The 23,095-nt window shown below is 39.8% G+C and overlaps 1 protein-coding gene across 2 annotated transcripts in view; it reads right to left on the bottom strand.

The window, feature by feature from the left end:
* Positions 1 to 22,806, bottom strand: part of ATAD2B (ATPase family AAA domain containing 2B) — a 152,135-nt gene extending 129,329 nt beyond the window's left edge. For both annotated transcript variants that reach the window (XM_080814879.1, XM_080814880.1), the window contains exons 1-2: positions 22,269 to 22,806; positions 1,238 to 1,389 (exon numbers count right to left, since the gene is read on the bottom strand). In XM_080814879.1, the coding sequence (XP_080671005.1) occupies positions 1,238 to 1,389; positions 22,269 to 22,484 (368 nt within the window). In that variant the 5' untranslated portion in view covers positions 22,485 to 22,806. The remainder of the gene's footprint in view (positions 1 to 1,237; positions 1,390 to 22,268) is intronic.
* Between the last annotated feature and the right edge of the window lie 289 nt (positions 22,807 to 23,095).

The following is a 23,095-nucleotide window of genomic DNA, read 5'->3' as shown; positions in this document are numbered from 1 at the left end:
AAATATAGGATACAGATCACAACAGGTAGATCAAGTCTAGAAGTATAATTAAAGGGCAGTACTCATTTTAAGTAACATCATTATAGTGACCTGGATCTGTATAAAACAGATGAATGAGTGTGGGAAAAGAAAGATCAACAGGCTATGATTCAAGATTTTCCTACTTAGCTCCCAGACAATGCAAAATAAAATACTTAAGAGTAAAATGGTGCATCTTCTGGAACAGACTGAAATAGGTAAAAGACTCTTAGGACTAGTAAATGTATACTGCCTATCAAAGTCTATATAACCCAAAAATTTTTTTTCATTAAAGAGTAACAGTATCCAGGGGCACCTGGGTGGCTCAGATGGTTAAGCATCTGCCTTTGGCTCAGGTCATGATCTCCTTGGCCAAAAGACTCCTAGCTCAGTGGGGAGTCTGTTTTGCCCTCTCCCTCGGCTCCTCCCCAATGCTTGTGCTCTCTCTCTCAAATGAATAAAAATCTTTTTAAAAATATCTTTTAAAAAAGAGTAACAGTACCCAGAATTTATGTGCACATAGAAAACCAAGTAATTTTTAAGTACTTCAAGGAGGAAGGAAACCAAAGGATTTCCCTTTCACTTTTGTTTGTAGTCAGCACATCATCAGCACTTCTACATTAAAGACTGGAGAAAAGAGAAGTTAAAAATTCTGAGATCAAAGTTTAAATCTTTTCTGTGTGTGTACCTCTTTTATCTACATTAAATTATTACTATTTACTTCGGTAAGTGTGTAAAAGTAAGTTTTCCTGATACATACTGAACCAAACCAAATTTAAACTGACAACAAGCAGACAAATGAAAAGATTTCTTTAAAATTTAATTTTTATTTTATTACATTTCAATATATCAATTCAAGTGTAATATTCAATAATTTTAGAAAAGGGAGATTTAAATTTATTTTCAAATAAATAGATAATTCTAACCAAGTATCTTTATTTAAAACTTTCAGGAGTATAAAGATGAAGCATATTCAAGAACTATTGAAATCCTTATTGTTTAGTAATAATAGTTTCTCTTATATACTACATATTTTTACATAGCAAATATACTTTATGTGCTATTTAGAGAAAATACATACAAAATCATAAGACAAGTTTTAAAATTTGTATTTCTAGACAATAGTGGCTTTATAATTTAAGAAAATTAGCATTAATATGAGCCCTCAATCATATCAGATAATTCATGAAAAAACAGTGGATGAGTTCTCACTCCTCACCTGGCCTGTCCAGTTGGTATGTTCCATTCCTCTCGCTGACCAGTACTTCGTGATTTTGATTTGTCTTTGCAAACAGAATCAGGTTGTTTCAAAGTGCGTTTGGCTGGAGGAGACACATGGCTATCACTTAAACTACCATCAACTTCAGCTTTCTGAAAGACAGTTAAAAATTTGTTATTCCTCTTAAAACACAGAATTCCTACATTCTTGATAAAGTACAGTATTTATTCAACCAGTAAGTATTTACTGGAATGAATCACTCTATAAGTATGTAAATGTAATAATCTGTAAATACAAAAACAAGGGAATTAGATTACATTTATAATCAGAAAAGTATATAGTTTCTTATTTTAAAATAGTTTCAAGCCTACAGAAAAGATGTGTGTATGTACCTCGTCGTGACATGATTCCTCATTCTCTCCTAAATACTCCAGTGCATACATCCCAAAACAAAGATACTTTGATACATTACCATCATATAACCCTTCCAATCAGGAAGTCAACACTGATATAACATCGAGCCAATTCACATTCAAATTTTATTTGATCCAGGTTCAGCATCCTATCCAGGAACATATATTGTATTCAGTTATCAGATCTCTTCTGCCATCCTCAATCTGGAACAGCTCTTTAGCTTTCCCCCATCTTTCACGCCCTTGACTATAAAGAGTACAGCTCTTGGGCGCCTGGGTGGCTCAATGGGTTAAGCCTCCACCTTCGGCTTGGGTCATGATCTCGGGGTCCTGGGATTGAGTCCCGCATCAGGCTCTCTGCTTGGTGGGGGTGCCTGCTTCCCCCCTCTCTCTCTGCCTGCCTCTCTGCCTACTTGCGATCTCTGTCTGTCAAATAAATAAATAAATAAATAAATCGAATATTTCTAAAAAATCATTTTTAAAAAAAAGGTGTACCTACTATCCACCAAAACTAGTCCAAAATTCCATTTTTCTGCTCCAATTCCAATTTAAGAAAATCTCCTAAACTTTGAGTTGTTAACAGTCTATCTTCTGTCCCTGCTTGTTATTTCTGAATGTGCTAGCAATTTGTTCTTTAAAACCAGAGTTGAGGGGCGCCTGGGTGGCTTGGTGGGTTAAAGCCTCTGCCTTCAGCTCAGGTCATGATCCCAGAGTCCTGGGATGGAGTCCCGCATCCGGCTCTCTGCTCAGCGGGGAGTCTGCTTCACTCACTCTCGCTCTCTCTCTCTCTCTCTCTCTCTCTCTGCCTGTCTCTCTGCCTACTTGTGATCTCTGTCAAATAAATCAATAAAATCTTTTAAAAAAATTAAAAAAATAAAAATAAAAGAGTACAGCTCTTAAAAAAAAAAAAAAGAGTACAGCTCTTTAGTTTCTAGAATGACCCTGAATGTGGGTCTGACACTACTCATAACCAAATTCAGACCATACATTCTTGGAAAAAAATATACACAAATGATACTGTCTATACTTTTCTTACCCAACATTAGGTATAACCTTGATCACCTAGTCAAGCTGGTATCTGCCAGGTTTCTCCACCATAAAGTCACTATTCTTCCCTTTGTGTTTGATTAGATTTAATGAGGAATTATTCTGCTAATTCACCAATATCCTATTCCTCATCAAACCTCCACCCACCAGCCATTAGCATTCATTGACTATTTTTGTTTTCATCCAATACCACTGTGATGGTGATTACCTAATCCTATCAGTCCTCCTACATTTTTTAGTCACATTTTACTTTATTTTTTTTTTAAGATCTTATTTATTTATTTGGCAGAGAGACAGCAAAAGGAGGAATATAAGCAGGGGGAGTAGGAGAGGGAGAAGCAGGCTTCCCATTCAGCAGGGAACCGATGCAGGGTTCAATCCCAGCACCCTAGGATCATGACCTGAGCCAGAGGCAGAGGCTTAACTACTGAGCCATCCAGGCCGCCCCCTCCACCCCCGATTTTACTTTAAAGAGCTTTCCCTCCATCCCCTTGCCCAATTCATTTACTCATTACTTTTAACAGTATTACCTCATAGATTCTTATTTTAAACTACAGGTTATAATCCATTACTCTATTTTGTTGCTCAATTTACACAAGATTTGGCAACTGAGGGCCCTTTCAAAGTGTTTTCCCATCATTTTGTGAACTTCCTTGTTTTCTGACACAAAAGAAATCTCTAAAATCACCTTACACTTTCCCTCCCTGACTCTAGAATTAGTCATTTCTCTAAAGAGCCCTGACTCCTTTAAATCAAGAATAGTATTTAGAAATTGGGGCGGCTGGGTAGTTCAATCAGTTAAGCCTCTGACTCTTGGTTTCAGCTTAGATCATGATCTCATGGGTCATGGGATCCAGCCCCTTGTTGGGCTCCATGCTCAGTCAGGAGTCTGCCAGAAGATTCTTTCCCTCTGTCCCTCCTCCCACTCGTGCACACACACATGCTCTCTCTCAAATAAATAAAGCTTTAAAAAAAAAAGAAAAAAGGAAGAAAGAAAGAAACCAAGATGTGGGCATTAGGTGTGCTCATTGTTACTGGGCTTTCACTGTTACTGAGTCCTCTCAGCACAGACAGCTAAGAAATATATGAATATAAACATACATATAAATCTACACATCCATACCTATTTCTTTATCTGTGTATGAATAATAACATACATGTGTACACCAAGGCTTCTAATTCTAATTCCATGACTTAAATTTCTTTCTAGACTTCCCCTTTCACGTTTGTAAGCTCTTCAGGAAGAACCATGGCTTCCATTATCTTCAATACATTTATTTGCTTTTTTAAACAAATTAGTTAATTTGTTTAAAGTAACCAATTTCTTGGGTGCATGAATGGCTCGGATGGTTGGGCATCCGCCTCTGGCTCAGGTCATGATCCTGGGGTCCTGGGATCAAGTCCCACATCAGGCTCCCTGCTAACTGGGGAGCCTGCTTCTCCCTCTACCTCTCTCTCTGTTTCTGAATATGAATAAACAAGTAAAATCTCTTAAAAAATAAATAAAAAATAAAATAAAATAACCAATTTCTCAACCAGAGACTTCCTTCCATCGCATTTCCATTATTCCCTCCCCAGCCACATGTCCTCAGACTATAGAAATGTCAGTATCCGCACAGCAGCTCTCCTCTTTACCACTCAATTTCTTGGATGTTAGGGAAGTAAGAGAGCACAGGGGAAAAAAAAAAAAGAGAGAGTGAGCACAGGGAAGATTAACCTTTACTTTAGAGATTATTTAATTCACATGCTAATACTTCATCACTTGACATTATAGATCAGTATTTCAAAGGTATACATGATCATTTCCTATATGCTACCAAATAAGTATTCTAAAGTTTTATTTCCTTTTATACTAGAAATTTAAGAAAAATATAAGAACTATCCTTTCCAGGGGCACCTTGGTGGCTCAGTCAGTGAAACATCTGCCTTTGGCTCAGGTCATGGTCTCAGGGTCCTTGGATCGAGCCCTACTCAGGCTCCCTGCTCAGCCTCTCCCTCTGCCTCTTCCTCTACCCCTCCTGTAGGCACTCCCTCTCTCTCTCTCCCAAATAAATAAATAAAATCTTTAAAAAAAAAAAAAAAAAAAAAAAGAAAAAAGAACTATCCTTTTCATAAATGCACACTTCTAAATCCTATTTTCCCAAAGCAAGACAATACATTACACTATAACTAGTCAAAATGTAGCCATTAGTAAACAAACTTAAGAAATACTTCTAGGGACGCCTGGGTGGCTCAGTTGGTTAAGAGGCTGCCTTCAGCTCAGGTCATGATCCCAGGGTTCTGGGATCAGGTCCCACATCCTGCTCCTTGCTCAGCAGGGAGCCTGCTTCTCCCTCTGCCTCTGCCTGCCTCTCTGTCTGCCTTAGCTCACACTCTCTGACAAATATATAAATAAAATTTATTAAAAAAAAAAAAAAGAAAAGAAAAGAAAAGAAAGAAAGAAAAAAAAGAAATACTTCTAATAAGGGTGCTGGGCTGGCTCAGTTGGTAGAGCATGTGACTCCTGATCTCAGGGTCTTGAGTTCAAGCCCCATGTTGTACTTAGAGCTTACTTGAAAACAAACCAACAAAAACTTATAATATTGTATATGTTTAAACATACCCAAGTATAACCTATAGATTTAACATCCACTTGCTAAAAAATTTTTTACAGAAAGACCAATTTCTAATTTTGTATGGTAATACAATTTGCCACGAGCTAGTTTTAAAGTCACGAGACCACATTCGCACTAAAAACACAAAAACTAAAAACTACTAGATATTCAAACATCAGAGTGTCTATAATTAAGGAAAATAAACATGTTAGTTGTATAACATACAGCATCACTTATTACTTTAAATTTCCAAGAAAAACTGGTTAGCTACTTCCAATCTATCCTCAGCAGAGGAGGAAAAACTATGTAGGACGTAATTCAATCATATAATAGTACTTTATCAATAAACATGTTTACTGTACCTAACAAATGAATGCTTTTAAAAAATGTACTACTTTTGGGGCACCTGGGTGGCTCAGGGGGTTAAAGCCTCTACCTTCGGCTCAGGTCATGATCTCAGGGTCCTGAGATCGGCCCCGCATCGGGCTTTCTGCTCAGTGGGGAGCCTGCTTCCTCCTCTCTCTCTCTGCCTGCCTCTATGCCTGCTTGTGATCTCCCTCTCTCTGTCAAATAAATAAATAAAATCTTAAACAAAAAAAAATACTACTTTGGGGCTCCTGGGTGGCTCAGATCGTGATCTGTTGTAGGATCAAGCTGCATCAGGTCTGCGCTCAGTAGGGTGTCTGCTTCTGTCTCCTCCTCTCCCTCTGCCTCTCCCCTCTTTCGCTCTAATATAGTAAATCTTAAAATTGCACTAAATTTCACTTCTTCAGTCTCTTACCTTCCTAATCCCCACTCTTTAATGGAGCATATTAACTAGCCCAACATCACATGGCTAACGAAATGAGTGACAGAACTAAAGAAAACAAAATTAGGTCCTGCCATTCCTAATATACAATAGTTCTCTTTCTATTATCTCAGACACTCCACCTTAGAAATTTATAAAACACTAAGGTTACCACGTGTATCTTAAAGGTCATGTAATTCAACTACTCATCCAAGACTTGATTACTCTCTACATTTGTCACTCCAAATGTGTTCCATGCCAGAGTATCCAATCAGAAAACATTTCTTTACAAGATCCTCAGGTGACTCTTGTGCACATAATGTCTGAAAAGCATTATTATATAATGTTCTCAACAGGCAGTCACTGAGGAAGCAATGTCATGTGTTCTACACTAAGGCATGTTTGTGAATACAGACACTGATAACCTATGAACTACTTCACCAATTTACACAGTCCAGGTCAGCATTACTCCTAACCAAATCCTACCAGTCACCCCTCAAGACCCGTATTTTCCAGGGCTCCTGGCTAGCTCAGTTGGTAAAATGTGCAACCCTTAATCTCAGGTCATCCTCTCATATTGCACTAGCTTTTTTCAGTTCCATTCAGGAGTGTCTCTCAAAGTGTTATTCACATACTACCTGAATCAGAAATCACCTGATTTCTCATTTAAAGAAACATAACCTGCTAAACTAATCTCTGGAGTTGGATATTTTTAACAAGGGCCTCTGAATGATTCTTAGTAGCCAGAAGTTTGAGGACTTCTAGCATATAATACAATTTAAGTATCTGAGTCACATCATCCTACTATTGCACTATTCTGTTGTCTTTTTCTTATCATGGTAGGGTTTCAATTTGGACTTGGCTCCATGACAGAGATCTTAAAATAAGTAACATTACAAAAAGCTCCTTCCCTCCAAAGAAATCTAGGGATTTAAGTAAAGCAAAAAACCAAAATGTAAATACATAGAAATTAATTACTTCAGCACCATTTAATTAACCTAAAGCTTTGGGAAAGCTTTTACCTACAAAACCTGTGTACTAACAGTAGCCTTTAATAGGATGATCGTAATGCTCAACATTAACTTTTTCATCTTCAAAGCATTTTACTAGTTAATTATAACCTAATCCTTTGAGGGAAGGCGTTGCCAGTTTCAGAACAAAGATACTTAAGAAAGATTATGCAATCTACCCACAGTCATTTAGCAATTTGTGTCAGAGTGATTACAATCCATGAGTAAGAAAGGCATCTCAGACTAGCGAATAATTTCATTTAACATTTATTGAGGAGCCTACTATGTACTTAAGACATGGAGGACAATGGTGAAAAAGATTAAGAACTACCTGAACTCAATACACAATCTACTGCATTGACAGTCACAATGTCGATATATGGCATATTACAGTAAATACCATAATAGAAGTACACAATTCTCTGAAAACAAAAACAAAAAATGGTAACTGTCAGTAGAGATGAACAAAGATATCATAAATGATGTGGACTTTATTTTGTTAAAACACAATAATGGAGAACAAAGAATGATCAGATGTTCACAAAGAACATGATTCAAAGATAAGATAACTTCCAAAAGAAGTATCATAGTAATAGGGCCAAATGCCACAGAAAATAAAAGTACAAGGACAACATAAAGTCATTCCCACCTAAATGACTTTTTACTCTAAACTCTAACCTTAAAAACTGTTAATTTTTCCAATTAGCAAGAATCATTTTCTCCTTGAGTCCTAGAGTCTCTTAAGTCATACTTATCAGCTACTACAAATACTGACCACTATTCTACCACAAATTTCATAAAACTAGGCAAAAGAACTTAATAACAGAGCAGAGAAGAATTTATACTGCTTTAATTTTTAGGGAAGACTTCCTGCCCATAGGGTAATTCATCAGAAATATAGAACCTGGGTTTTAATATAAAGAAAAAAAGAATATATCCAAGTATAACATTAAAAAATGAGAAAATCAAGGAAATAAGTGAATTAGCAAACCATGAGATTAATTTGAGGCTTGATGATGGCCTCATGAAGAACTGTGGAAGTAGAAAATAAGAAACTTATTCTAGAAAGCAGAATAACTGAGAAATTATTGACACCAGCATTCAAATAAGGACAGTAACTGCAGGTGTGAAAGTGGTTATTTTTTAGTGGGAATGGAGGGGAATCCAGGAGATAGATGTTAAAGGAAGAAGTGTAATGGTGAATTCTAATTTCAAAAGTTAGGTTTAGAATTCTAGCCAGAAATGTAGGGAGATGTCTATCAGGCTGTAGGAAATGGAGCTCTGAGACAGAGTGAGGTGAGTACTAGAGATAGATATGACATGGTTATAGAAGAATCATAGGTAAGGGGGCCTGGGTTGGTTAAGCGTCTGACTTCAGCTCAGATCATGATCTCAGGCTCGTGGAATCCAGCCCCGAGTGGAGCCCCACGTGGGGCACCACATTCACCAGGGAGTCTGCTTCTTCCTCTCCCTCTCCCCAGGTGTTTGTGTGGGCACTCACTCTGTCTCAAATAAATAAAATATTTTTAAAAATTTTAAAAGATGGATCATAGGTAACATACAGAATGAAAAAACAGAAGTAAAAAATCTTAAAAAGGCCTACATTCAATCAAAGAGCAGACAGATTTTGTATAATTAGAGAAAAATATATGGCGTTTCACTAAAAGAGGGGAGTAGAAGTTTGTTCCAAAAAGACTTAATGGGAAAAAAGCTGATAAACCTGTGGATTAGTAATTAGAACATCACTATAACTTCTGATAGGGCAAATTCTCCAAAATGCAGGATAGAAATTGCCAGGTGAAGGACTGAGTGAGCAGTGAGAAAATACAAGTGATGACTAGAGAGCTATTACAGGAAGTGTCAGTGTGAAGAAAGAAATGAGACAACAGTCTAAAGAGGTTACAAAGTCAAAAAAGTCAGGGAAGACTTTTTTGTTTTTTGGTTTTTTTTTTAAATGCGCCCTTTTTTCTTAACTAAACTCTACTCCCAATGGGGGGTTCTAATTCATGACCCCAAGATCAAGAGTCATGTGCTCTATCAACCGAGCCAGCCAGGCACCCCAAGAATTTTCTCTTTTGAGATGAAGAGGCACCTGGGTGGCACAGTCACAGTGAGTTAAGTAAGCGTCCAACCCTTGATTTTGGCTCAGGTCCCGACCCTCCGTCGTGAAATGGAGCCCTGCGACTGGCTCTGTATTCAGTGTGGAATCTGCTTAAGATTCTCTCTCCCTCTCCTTCTCTCTTACGCTCTCTCTAATAAATAAATCTTGAAAAAAAAAAGATAAAAGATAAAAATAAAAAATAGGGGCACCTAGGTGGCTCAGTCCTTAAGCATCTGCCTTCTGCTCAGGTCATGATCCCAGGATCATGGGATCCAGCCCCGCATCCAGCTCCCTGCTCAGCAGGAAGCCCACTTCTCCCTGCATGTGTTCCCTCTCTCACTGTCTCTCTCTCTCTGTCCAGTAAATAAATAAAATCTTTAAAATAATTATAATAAATAAATAAATGACATGGTCTTTTATAAATAGAAGGAACCACAGAAGAGAATTTAAAAAAATTTAGGGACACCTAGGTGGCTTAGTCTTAACTGTCTGTGATCCCAGAGTCCTGGGATGGAGCCCCGTGTCCTGCTGCCTGCTCAGCGGGGAGTCTGCTTCTCCCTCTGCCTTTCCCCCTGCTTGTGCTCTCTGGCAAATAAATAAATAAAATCTTTTTTAAAAATAAATAAATGAGATAAAACTTTAAAGAGTTAGATAACTGACGAGAAAAAGATCCTCAAAGAGACAAAAAATAAACAAAATAGGAACATTATCACCCAGGTTAGATCAAAAAGTGTATGAGTACAATCAATCTTTTCCAGTTTCCTATATAAGACAGTCCTTTCATCTACCTTTTTTCAAAGTAAGTACTCCTGCTTTCATGAGAAAGCTTAGAAGAGCAGTCAATTTTTCTTTCAGCAGTTACCATGACTGCAGAAAACAAACTCACACGGCTATTTATTTGCTTAGAGCCAATGCTATTCCAACAAAGTCCTAAAACTTCAGACTCACAAAAGATCCTAAATTTTCCTCACATATCCCAAGAGCAGTGGTTTACTAGTTTAAGATTTCTAAACAAGAAAGAATATATAAAAGGATATACAAAGAGATAAAAATATATAGAAATGAGCTGAGGAACTGTATAAAAAAAAAAACAGAAACAGTCTACTATAATTTAGGATACATTTTTCTTTGTGGAAAATAATTTTTAATCTGAAAATAATACATTACTTAAAATAAGAAAGAGGGGCACCTGGGTGGCTCAGTCAGTTGGGCATCTGCCTTCGACTCAGGTCATGATCTCAGGGTCCTGGGATCAAGCCCCATGTTGGGCTCCCTACTCACTGGGGAGCCTGCTTCTCCCTCTCCCTTTACCCCTCCCCCTGCTTCTGTTCTCTCCCTCTATCTCTCAAATAAATAACACCTTAAAAATAAATAAATAAATAAATGAATAAGAAAAAGACATGGGTACAGAAAAATGCCACAGACTTAAATGTTGGACAGGACCAGTCTTATATAGCAGCACTACTCCTGTAATTAAAAAATACTATTCACCTCGTAAGACTGTTTAGAAGAACCAGGTGAGGTAGTCAGAAGTACAAACGTTATCTACAGACGGACGGCAGATAAAGTCTCAAGTAAGGGCACTTGCTTGGCCTTACAGGATTAATATAACTCCATAGGCTTATTAAATTCTATTTAGGGGCACCTGGGTGGCTCAGTGGGTTGAGCCTCTGCCCTCAGCTCGGGTCATGATCTCGGGGTCCTGGGCTCGAGCCCCACAGTGGGCTCGAGCCCCACACTGGGCTCTCTGCTCAGCAGGGAGCCTGCTTCCCTCTCCCTCTCTGCCTATCTCTCTTCCTACTTGCAATCTCTCCCACTCTGTCAAATAAATAAAATCTTTTTTTAAAAAAATTCTCTTTAGTAAATTCATTTCTTTCACAAACAAAATTTATTAAGCACCTACTGTGTTAGATACTAAAAATACTTGGTGACAAGACAGTCTCTGCTCTTCAAGAAAGTTAAAGCCTGGGGTGCCCGGGGAGCTCAGTGGGTTACGCCTCTGCCTTCCGCTCAGGTCAGGATCCCAGAGTCCTGGGATGGAGCCCCACATCGGGCTCTCTGCTCAGCGGGGAGCCTGCTTCCCCCTCTCTCTGCCTACTTGTGCTCTCTCCCTCTGTGTAAAATAAATAAATAAAATCTTTAAAAAAAAAAAAAAAGAAAGTAAGTTAAAGCCTAACTCCTTATATCAGCCAGTAAAAGTTATATAAAAACTTAGTAATTCTGAGAGTATTGGGGAGTGGGATGCATACTGATTTAACCTGTTTAGAGAATAATCTGGAAAACCTATAGAAATTTAAAAGATACATGCCTTTGATCCAGTAATTCCACTTCACCTATTTAAAAAAAGGCATTTTCTACTACATTATTTATAATATTAAAAACACGGTGACAACCTGTGTACCAATAGGGAACAGTTACATAAGTGGTATAACACCACAACAAAAAATTAGAAAGTCATCAAGAAGGACTAATACGAAAAAAATAGACATGATATACAGTTTACAATCAAATAATATATAGATTATAATTCCATTTGTTCAAAAGACACACATATAAATCACCCATAAATACATATGCCATGGTCTGGAAAGATGGTCATCAGCTTTAACAGAGGTTATCACTAGGAAGAATGAACTGGAGGAATTAGGGGAGGAGGGGAGGGACTTATTATTTTCTGCGCACTTTCATACTGCTTGAGGTACTTCTTTCATAATATTTTTAAAGACTGTATTTTACTTGTTTTTAAAGATTTTATTTAGGGGCACCTGAGTGGCTCAGTGGGTTAAAGCCTCTGCCTTCAGCTCAGGTCATGATCCCAGGGTCCTGGGATCGAGCCCCATATGGGGCTCTCTGCTCAGCGGGAAGCCTGCTTCCCTTCCTCTCTCTCTGCCTGCCTCTCTGCCTACTTGTGATCTCTGTCTGTCAAATAAATAAATAAAAATCTTAAAGATTTTATTTATTGAGAGAGAGAGAACAAGCAGGGGAAAGGGCACAGGGAGAAGGAGAAGCAGACTCCCTGCTGAGCATAGAGCCTGATACAGGGCTTGATCCCAAGACCCTGAGATCATGAACCATCTGAGCCACCCAAGCGCCCCTCATAATTTTTTTATTTTGTAATTCATAATTTTTAAATAAAAATGAAATATTTTGTCAAAGAGCTAAGACCAAGAGTCTTACATATTCCTTTATCTTCAGTGTCTATCTGGTACACAGAGTTAACGACATTAAAGTATGTTAAGAAAGATAATTTCCTGCGGCACCTAGCTGGTTCAGTCAGGAGAGCCTGCGACTCTTGAGCTTAGAGTCTTGAGTTCAAGCCCCAAGGTGGGTGTAGAGATTACTTTAAAAAAGGGGGGGGCACCTGGGTGGCTCAGTGGCTAGGCACCTGCCTTCGGTTCAGGTCAAGATCCCAGGGTCATGGGATCAAGCCCCACATCAGGCTCCCTGCTCGATGGGAAGCCTGCTTCTCCCTCTCCCATTCCCCCTGCTTGTGTTTCTCCCTCACTCACTGTCTCTCTCCCTCTGTCAAATAAATAAATAAAAATCTTAAAAAAAAAAAAAAAAGAAAGAAAGAAAATTTCCACTTTCAACTGAACTGCCACTTCTAAATAACTGTATGCTCAGCTGGTACAGCCACTCTGGAAACAATATGGAGGTTCCTCGAAAAGTTGAAAACAGAGCTACCCTACAACCAAGCAATCACACTACTGGGTATTTACCCCAAAGATACAAATGTAGTGATCCAAAGGGACATCAATGTTTATAGCACCAATGTTCATAATAGCCAAACTACGGAAAGAGCTCAGATGTCAATCAATAGATGAATGAACAAAGATGTGGGATATATATACAGATATATATAGATGCATACATATATACAGATGTGTACATATGTATATATGTATGTATCTATATACACATACATACACATCTATATATATGGAATATTACACAGCCTTAAGAAAATGAAATCAAACCAAAATGGTTAACAGAAGACAGACACAAGGAACACCAAGTAGCTTAAGTAACTGTAAGTTTCTTGTTTATTCAAGTAACTGTCAGTAAATTTCTCCAGTATCTCATCAAAAGTCTTTAAAAACAGTCTGCTTAATTATAAATTTAGGGACAAAATTTTTCTAGGTGCCAATATCTGAATAGTGAGAATCCAAGAAGTAATACTTGAGAAATGATAATTTTAAATTATTACTAAGAAATAATAAATGAGGCAACTGGGGGCGCCTGGGTGGCTCAGCTGGTTAAGCAACTGCTTTCCGCTCAGGTCATGACCTTGAGGTCCTGGGATCAAGTCCTGCATCCTCCAACATTGAGCTCAGTGGAGAGTCTGCTTCTGCCTCTACCCCTTCCCCTGCTACCAACCCTCCCCACCCCCCGCAACATTGGTGCACACATGCTCTCTCTTGCAAAATAGATAAAATCATTTAAAAAGAGAGAGAGATGAGATTTAAGTATCAAATAATCAATCAATCCACATTATATAAAAAACATTACTATGGACATAAAGAGTTGTTCATAAAATTAGTAACAAAAGAAATTAAAAAGCTAGGTATTAACTAATGATGTACTATATATTGGCTAATTAAACATAATAAAAAATAATAAAAAAAATTCCATAAGAATCCTGGTGGGGGGAGCTAGATACTCCCAAATACTGGCAGGTGTCTGGGGATATAGGACCCCCCATAAACTACTCCTAGAAGTAGAGGCCAGAGCAGCAAATGTGAAGTAATATTTATTTTTTTATAAAGATTTTATTTATTTATTTGACAGACAGAGATCACAAGTAGGCAGAGAGGCAGGCACTTGATCTTAGCCAAAAGACCGAGAAGCGATAGAGAGAGGCAGGCAGAGAGAGAGGAGGAAGCAGCGTCTCCGCGGAGCAGAGAGCCTGATGCGGGGCTCGATCCCAGGACCCTGGGATCATGACCTGAGCCGAAGGCAGAGGCTTTAACACACTGAGCCACCCAGGCGCCCCTGAAGTAATATTTAAATACATGTATACTCTGTTCCACTCCTGAGTATTTCAAAGAAATACCTATACCAAGTCCTCAAGGGACGTTGTTATGAGGATGTTAACTGCAGCATATAACATAAAAAGACTGCAATGCACAATTCCAGGGGATACAATTCACATAGACTACAGTGTGAATGGTGCCTCCTTGACTTTTTACAACATGGCAGTCCTGTAAGAGTGAAACAAAGACAAAAATGCTTGCCTACAATGCACTTACATTTTAATGTAGTTGTACTTCATAAATATTTATTGACTGAATGAAAAAACAAAGGAATAAGCAAGCCTCACGACCAAAGTTAGGTTGAATTTTCTCCAAGTTCCTGTCTAGCAAGATCAGAGAACATATCATGGGAATGTGAAGCACCACTCGTCCAGAGAGTCTTTTTTTTTTTTTTGAAGATTTTATCCATTTATTTGACAGAAAGATCACAAGTAGGCAGAGAGGCAGGCAGAGAGAAGAGGGGGGAAGCAGGCGCCCTGCTGAGCTGAGAGCCTGATGCGGGGCTCGATCCCAGGACCCTGAGATCATGACCTGAGCCGAAGGCAGAGGCTTAACCCACGGAGCCACCCAGGTGCCCCTGGTCCAGAGATTCTAATTTGGGTCCTAGAATACAGACACAAACTAATAATGCTAAACATGTTTAATTCACTAGTATGTATCTCTTCTCTATTTATAATTATGCTATATAATCTCTTTTCAAGAGGTTTAAAGCATGACACATCTTTTCAAATGGAAAACACTTACCTACCCCCTCAAATAAACAGATTCTCAGAGCATAAAAGAAAATGTACACACTGGGTGCCTGGGTGGCTCAGTGGGTTGGGCAACTCCCTTCAGCTCAGGTCATGATCCTGGAGTTCCCGGATGGAGTACTACATTGGGCTCCCTGCTTGGCAGGGAGTCTGCTTCTCCCTCTGACCCTCCCCACTCTCACGCTCTCTCTCTCTTATTCTCTCTTTCAAATAAATAAATAAAATCTTTTTTAAAAATGTTTAAAAAAAAGAAAATGTACACACTTTTGACAAATATCATGGAGCAGAGGGGAAAGATGGCAACACAAGTACACCTCTACTGTAGACCACAATGCTCCAGATTTACTCTCTTTATAGGGACTTTTTTCCCCAAATCATCTTTACAATACTGCAAAATGATCTCTCTACAACGTATCTGTTCGTCTTCCTACACCCACCCCCTAAAGTAAGGCAGCAATTACTAAAAATCACTATCCAATATTTCATATCCCTGTAGGCCACTATTCCCACTTTTAGTCCCAAAAAAATCCAAGACACAACTCTAGACAGTCTAGTAAAAATCTGTCTATACACAGTATGTAGAGAATTTCCCGACTGTACAACAGCCGCCTTCTTTGCTTTGCCAGATATTTGTGGAAACTACTGACTGAACAGCATCAAAGAATAGTGATAAGTACAGATGAGACAGTAAGATACCAAAGTGGAGAAAACAGAACTAGATTTAAATATGAAATCCACTTATTACCTATTTAATATTACTTGTTACCTACTACTTTTTACCTAATGGGTCTTCTACACGCCATTTAACCTTTTTGACAACTCATTTCCTCAACTATGAAATGGGGGTACCATCACCTGCCTTACAGGGTTGCAGGGATTAAATGAGACAGCATTAAACACCTGGCATAAAATGCTAAATAAACCTTAGTTTACTCTCCTTATCAGGCTACCACCAATAGGCAGAAAAGCAAAAGGCAACAAGTAAATACAGCTAAAGTAAAGCCTGCCAACAAGAAAATAATTTAAAATGAGGCATACTTGAAACACCTGAGTGGCTCAGTCGGTTAAGCATCTACTTTCAGCTCAGGTCATGAACCCACGGTCCTGGGATCGAGTTCCGCATCACATCGGACTCCTTGCTCAGGAAGGAGCCTGCTTCTCCCTCTGCCTGCCACTCCCCCTGCTAGTGCATGCTCTCTCTTTCTCTCTCTCTCTGACAAATAAACAAAATCTTAAAAAAAAAAAAAAAAGAAAGAAAGAAAGAAAGAAAGAAAAAGAAAGAGTAGGCATAGCTTTAAAAAAATAAATAAATAAAATGGGGGCGCCTGGGTGGCTCAGTAGGTTAAAGCCTCTGCCTTCGGCTCAAGTCATGATCTCAGGGTCCTGAGATCGAGCCCCGCATCAGGCTCTCTGCTCAGCAGGGCGCCTGCTTCCCCCTCTCTCTCTGCCTGCCTCTCTGCCTACTTGTGATCTCTGTCTGTCAAATAAATAAATAAAATCTTTATAAATAAATAAATAAATAAATAAATAAAATGAAGCATACTTTCCATTCACTCATTCAAAAATTATTTACTGAGCACTGTGTTTGGCAGGCAATACTGCAGGCACTCAGGATACAGCTGTAAATACGACAATCTCTGCCTTTAAAAAACCTCAAACATTTCCACTCAAAACACTGAGTAAAGGATTAGAACTCATCCCATTGATTATCTGTGTCATTCATTTAGCCCCTACTTGAATTGACTTGTCTTGTTAATAATTTCTTGTGTGTATACTACGTGTATACTTATACCCCTAAAAGTAGGGACTGTATTTTTTTAATCTTCTATTCTCAAACTCCAAACATCCTTATTTTCACAACATAATTGGCTCCTTAACACACTATTCATTAACAGAAATTTATTGAGCATCTTCTATGTGTCAGATGTGGCACTAGGCCCTTGGAATACAGCAATTGAGGGAAAATAAGATACAGTGCCTACCCTCGTGAAGCTTATACACTATTCTAATAGAAAAGTCTAGGAATTTTTTTTTAAATAAGTTCTACCCCCAACGTAGGGCTTGAACTCATGACCCCAAAATCAAGAGTCTCACACTCTCCCAACTAAGCCAGCCAGGTACCCCCCAGGGAGAAAAATTTTAACCAAAGATATATATTCTACCTCCAGATGAAACTAGAATAACAATCTAAAAATGAAAAAAAAAATCATACAAAATAGTTAAAGTTCAAAAGCATCTGAAGTTCAGAATCTTACAGCATATACTCAAAGGATGTAGTAACAAATACAAATTACAGCCTAGTAACTGTAATTTAGAATTTAGATGTCTTTTTCTTTCTTTTTTTTTAAATTTAGGATTTTATTTATTGGGACATCTGGGTGGCTCAGTCCATTGAGCATCTGTCTTCAGCTCAGGTCATGATCACAGGGTCCTGGGATGGAGCACTGCATCAGGCTCCTTGCTTAGCTCGAATCCTGCTTCTTCCTCTACCTGCCACTCCCGCACTTGTGCTTGCTCTCTGACAAATAAATAAATAAAATCTTTTTTTTAATGTATTTATTTATTTGAGAGAGAGAGAGAATGAGCAGGAAGAGGGAGAAGCAGACTCCCAGCTGAGCAGGGAGTGCAATGCGGGGTTCGATTCCAGGAGCCCAGGATCATGACCTGAACAGAAGGAAGATGCTTAACCGACTGAGCCACCACCTAGGCACCCCTTTAGATGTCTTTTCTACCATTTGATGTAAGCCACGCTCAACATACCTCTCTAAAACTGTCTAGTTTATATTTAAACACAACATTTTATGTATGGTTTTCCCCACTAACTTTGTACTTTCATAGAAGTTTTTATCCAAAAATCCCAACTGCCTTTTACTCAATAGTTCATTTTTCATGAAATCCTCCCGCAGCAGAGAGGTATAACAAAGATAAAATAGTCCCAATAAAAGACCAAAACCCAAATACCAAGAAATCAACTCAGTAGAGCACACAAATGAAATTTCATTGTGTATGTGTGAAAAGAAATGCCAAATATACAATTCAGAGTAATACAGCACATTTCTGAGGTGGACCCTTGAAGAAACAGGATCACTCTCCATTCAGGCGAAGCTACTGGTCTGGGCCTTAGCCCTCCTAACAAGTAATAATCCTCTATCACCCGTCCAGCTGGTTTCTAGAGGCTACAGGTTTATCTATAATTAGGTATTTAGGGAACATGCAATCAAGGACCTATCAAAGAATGGTTACAAAGACTACTTGCCAGAGAAAATGCTTTAAGGAATTAATATGGATTCACTGATACAGATATTTTAAGTTTCATCCATGACCTTAAAAACTGAAACTCTGAGTATCTAGACTACAGAAATGGCCAGTAACTGAATTTTTTAAAGTTGCATTTTCAGGGGCGCCTGAGTGGCTCAGTTGGTTGGGCGTCTGTGTTTGGCTCAGGTCATGATCCCAGGGTCCTGGGATAGAGCCCTGCATGGGGCTCCTGGCTCATTGGGGAGCCTACTTCTCCCTCTTCCTCTGCCTGCAGCTCTGCTTACTTGTGCTTTCTTTCTCTCTGTCAAATGGATACATAAAATCTTTAAAAATAATAATAATAGGGTGCCAGGTGGCTCAGCCGGTTAAGCGGCTGCCTTTGGTTCAGGTCATGATCCCAGGGTCCTGGGATGGTTTCCCACATCAGGCTCCCTGCTCAACAGAGAGCCTGCTTCTCCCTCTCCCTCTGCCTGCCACTCTGCCTATTTGTGCTCTCTATCTCCCCGTCAAATAAATAAATAAAATCTTTAAAAAATAATAATAATAATAAAATAAAATAATAAAGTTGCATTTTCAGTTGGCTACCACAGGTAATCCTATGAACTCCATAGCTATTTTGGTTCAGAACTGCGACAGGGAACATTGTTTAACACATTACTCAAGACCTTGATACATATGAGGAAAAACTTGCTCTACTCTGAAGAACTTGTGTTTTTCCCTACTCATCTGAGTGTTCTATGCATTACTACGTTTTGCTCTCAGACTTTTTTCATGTTTAACCATCAATTTCCGCCACTCTGCTTCTATTATGTTGGTAAATGCATGGGTGTTGGAAAAGAATAAGTACAAGGTAATAAAAGAGCATACTAAAAAAGGACCCAAAGACTTTTTTTAATGAAATTAAGATAAAGCAAGTTTACCTATAAAGTTACTCAAAATACTTATTTTAATCCTCTCAACAAAGATGGGGCCTCAGAATGTACTATATAACCTTCCCAAAAAACATAACACACTAGTGATGAAGTCAAAAGCAAACAGGCCTAACAGAAATAAAAGAGCTGAAATATTTTTCAAAAACTGCTTTCCAATTCTGTGAATATAGTATTAGTCTGCGGAGAGTAACTCTTAGGTGGAGCAAATAAATGCTAACTGATCATATTAACTGACCTAAAAGAGGTGAAATTTTATACATACTAAACAAACAAAAAACCCCAGTTATCAGAGTATCACAACTAACTACATAAATCAAGTTGACATTTAAAAAGTGTGGGCATAGGGTGCCTGGACTGTGCCTTCAGCTCAGGTCATAATCCTAGAATCCTGGGATCGAGCCCCCCATCAGACTTCCTGCTTGTTGGGAAGCCTGCTTCTCCCTCTCCCTCTGCCTGCCACTTCCCTTGCTTATGTTCATTCTCTCTCTCTCTCTCTCTCAAATAAATAAATAATCACAAAAAATAAAATGTGTAGGCACAAGAAAATCATTGCCATAACCTACAAAATGTATCATATGTGTATTTCCCAATTCTACACATACTTGGTGGGGAAAAAAGCTAAATTATTGGACAGCTCATGGTCCTATGACTTTTAAAGCAAACGAAGTAACTCTAAACAGCACATGAAGTCTAAAAAGCATCCAGGGAGGTTGAGGGGAGTAAGGGAAGAAATCAGCATCAGGTGTAAAGTGAAGAACATAAAAGAAGAAAAAGGAGGACCTCCTTAATTATGTATCTTATAAAAAGGAACACATTTCTTCCTACAAAAATAAGGGTCTCCTAAAGCAACAGCATGAACAACTCCATTTTCCAACAAGTAAGTCATTACAAACACTAGCAAATGGCTAAAACTCCACAGACAGAGGGTGCCTATTTAAATACACAGGAAAGAGTACTAAAATTCTTGCAATTCATAAAACAAACCTGAGAAAAGACCTTACCACACTCAAATCAACCCACCTTAGAAATACATACAATGAAATATTCAGAAATTGCTTCATAAATATATAGTCCATAAACTTAAATCAGAATTATAACTTAGCCACTTTAAAAGGATTAGGAAATTTCTCAGAGAAAGCCATTAAATCATTCTACCATCTACTACAGCCAGAAGACAAGTCTAAAACAGAAAAACAAGTATTTTAAAGTAAATCTTCATTAGCCTGTTATTTACAGCCTTTTAAAACATTTTCAAGGGATCCTTGAAACAAAGTTTCATTAGCATCCTTCCAGAAAAAGCTGTACTGCCTTTCATTCCTCCAGCAATTTAAAAGCTACCAAACATTCATTTCTACATTAGATTATTGATTCCTTGCCTTTTAACATCTCCATAACAGCTGCTTGACAAATTACTTCACCTTATTCCTCAGGGGGTAAGGACAGCATGATATCCATGAATTCAAAAATGGGACCACAAACTGATCAGTGACAGATGAGCTAATTGCTTCAGATGAATTAGACACTGCTCTAATAGACGAGGCATTCAAACCATTATACTACAATCAAATGCTTACACTCTATAAACATTTTACTTGTACTTAGGTGTCGAAGACAGACCTTTCTTAAATTTACTTATATTTTAAAATATATGTCAGCTTCAGGAAGTCAATAAGCTTGTACACACTGGGAGTAATTTCTACAAAATGCCAAGTTTTCAAAATAATTATTCTAAATAGTTTGCACAACTTTCAGATTTAGCTTTCTTATTTCAACCTAAGAGATGTTCGCCCCAAAAGAGTCTAACAAGACAGTTTTTTTTTTACAAGACAGTTTTTTAAAATGTTTTCCAGACTTTTAGCAAAATAAAAACCAAATATATTTTCAGAGATAGAATAAATATATTTCAGGCTAGTAGAGTAAAATATATGATTATTTCCATCAGTTCATTCTGATTAGTGTCTGAAAACAGTATGTGATAGAGAAAAAGCACACACAAACCATAATCTTGCAGACCCCATAGAAAATAAAATATTGTTTCCCTCCCACAATAACAAAATGGTGTGAAATCAAAGGAGCATTTTAAACGAATGACAATTCCAGCCAAATTAGTCTCAGTAAATTAGCCTCTTGCTAGACAGAAGCAATACTCTTTTCTGAATTCATAACCAATCTCCTAACACAAACTTATCCATTCCCTTAAAGTGACAAAACAAGTGCTAGCTCAGAGTTTTATAAAATAAGATCTTCCAACCACTTTTTTAAAAAACTAAATCACCAGCCTTCTTCAAATGTCACGTTTGCCACGGTGTGACCATGGTGTTAATTCACCTTTTATAAACTATTCCCATAACAAAAATGCAGACATCCAGGAAACCATACAATCTTAAGACAGTGTGTACAATCCAAAACATTCGACATGCCCCTTTTGAGACCTGAAGCTCTACTGGAAAGCTCTACTGGGTCCCTACTAGAACCTTGGTTAGCTAGCTGGCTGATTCCCCAGCCACAAAATCATGCTTGATCTCTCCTGCCTGGAGAAGCGACAGCGTTGATTTTGTTTTTAAAGTTGGTGTCAGAGCAGCTACAAACTTTTTTCAGCATCCCTGCCTGGCTGCCAACTGGAGCTCTCCGTTCACTTCCTCACCAACTTGAACCACCCCCAAACAGTTTGAGAGTAAGCTGGAGTTAAGACACCGGCAGAAGCTGACACACTTACAAGAAGGGTTTGACACCGCAGAAAACTTTCACTTCTCTTCCTCAGCCCTTCCACCCGGGGACTCCGGCCCTCCGCTCTTGCTTCCCTAGAATTCCCCTCTAAGGCACGGCAAGGACACGGAAAGCAGACCGTTCTAATGTCCCCGAAAAGACCCCCCAGAGCTCTCTCCCCCACACTCCAGTCCTGTTCCTTACACAAAAGAGCCGGACCAGCAAAGCTGTCGCAGCCCTACCGAGCCGGGTGCCATCCTTCACCGCACCCGCAGACCCGGTCTCCAGCCGCCCAAGCGGTCTCCACTGGAGGCTTCCTGCCCTAACCCGGCCAGACAAAGCCCCGGCGGCCGGGCCGGCACTCGCGAGCCTCCGGACTCGGGCCGCCGCGCTCTTACCCGGGCCTCTTCCAGAGCGACGCCGGCGCCACCGCTTCCCCCGGCCTTGGCGCCGGGGCAGCTGGCAGCGCGGGTCTTGGAGGAGCGGGTCCGAGAGGAGATGAAATGGCTGCTGCCTCCGGTCGCCCCAGGCTCTGCTCCGGCCCCAGGCCCAGGCCCGGGCCCAGGCGACTTGGACCCGAGAAGACGCAGAGAGCTCTTCCGGGTGTTCACCATGGTCCAGCCAGGAGGACGGGGTCCACACCGCGCCCGCCGCGCCCGGGAGAGCCAAGGAAGGCCGGCCCGCCGGCCGGGCAATCAGGGCCAGTGGAGCCGGGCCGGGAGAGACGAGCCGACCCGCACTCTGCGGAGCGTAGACGAGGACAGGCGAGAGTAGGGCAGAGGAAGAGAAGTAGGCGTGAGAAGGCAGAAAGCGGGAAGCGGGAGCGATGCTCCAGGCCGACAGCTCAGACCTTCCACCGGCTTCACCCTCCTCAGCGGGAGCCAAGCGGAGCCGCCATTTCTGCCCCTTTCTCTCTCGCTCTCGCTCTCGAGCTCCGTGCGTCAGGGATCCAGCGCCGCAGGGCCGACGAGACCGTGCTTCCGGCCGTGGCCGCTGCGGGGCGCTGCAAGGCCGGCCAGCCCTTCTCCAGCCTGGTTTCCCCCTCCTCTCCCTCCGCCCCTCGAGGAGACCCCGCCCAGCGGCGCGGCGTCAGCGCTCGGCGGCCCGAGAAGGGACGCTCTGGGCTGTGTGAGCTCTATGGTTTCCAGGTCTGGCCGGGTGTCCGGGAGGGGGATGGGACTAACCAGAAGGGGCTTGGGGGGTAAGAGAGCGCAGGAGTTGTCTT

The sequence above is a fragment of the Martes martes genome (assembly GCF_963455335.1).
Source record: "Martes martes genome assembly, chromosome: 9".
NCBI classification, from domain to species: Eukaryota; Metazoa; Chordata; class Mammalia; order Carnivora; family Mustelidae; genus Martes; species Martes martes.
This window is presented reverse-complemented; position numbering and strand designations above follow the sequence as displayed.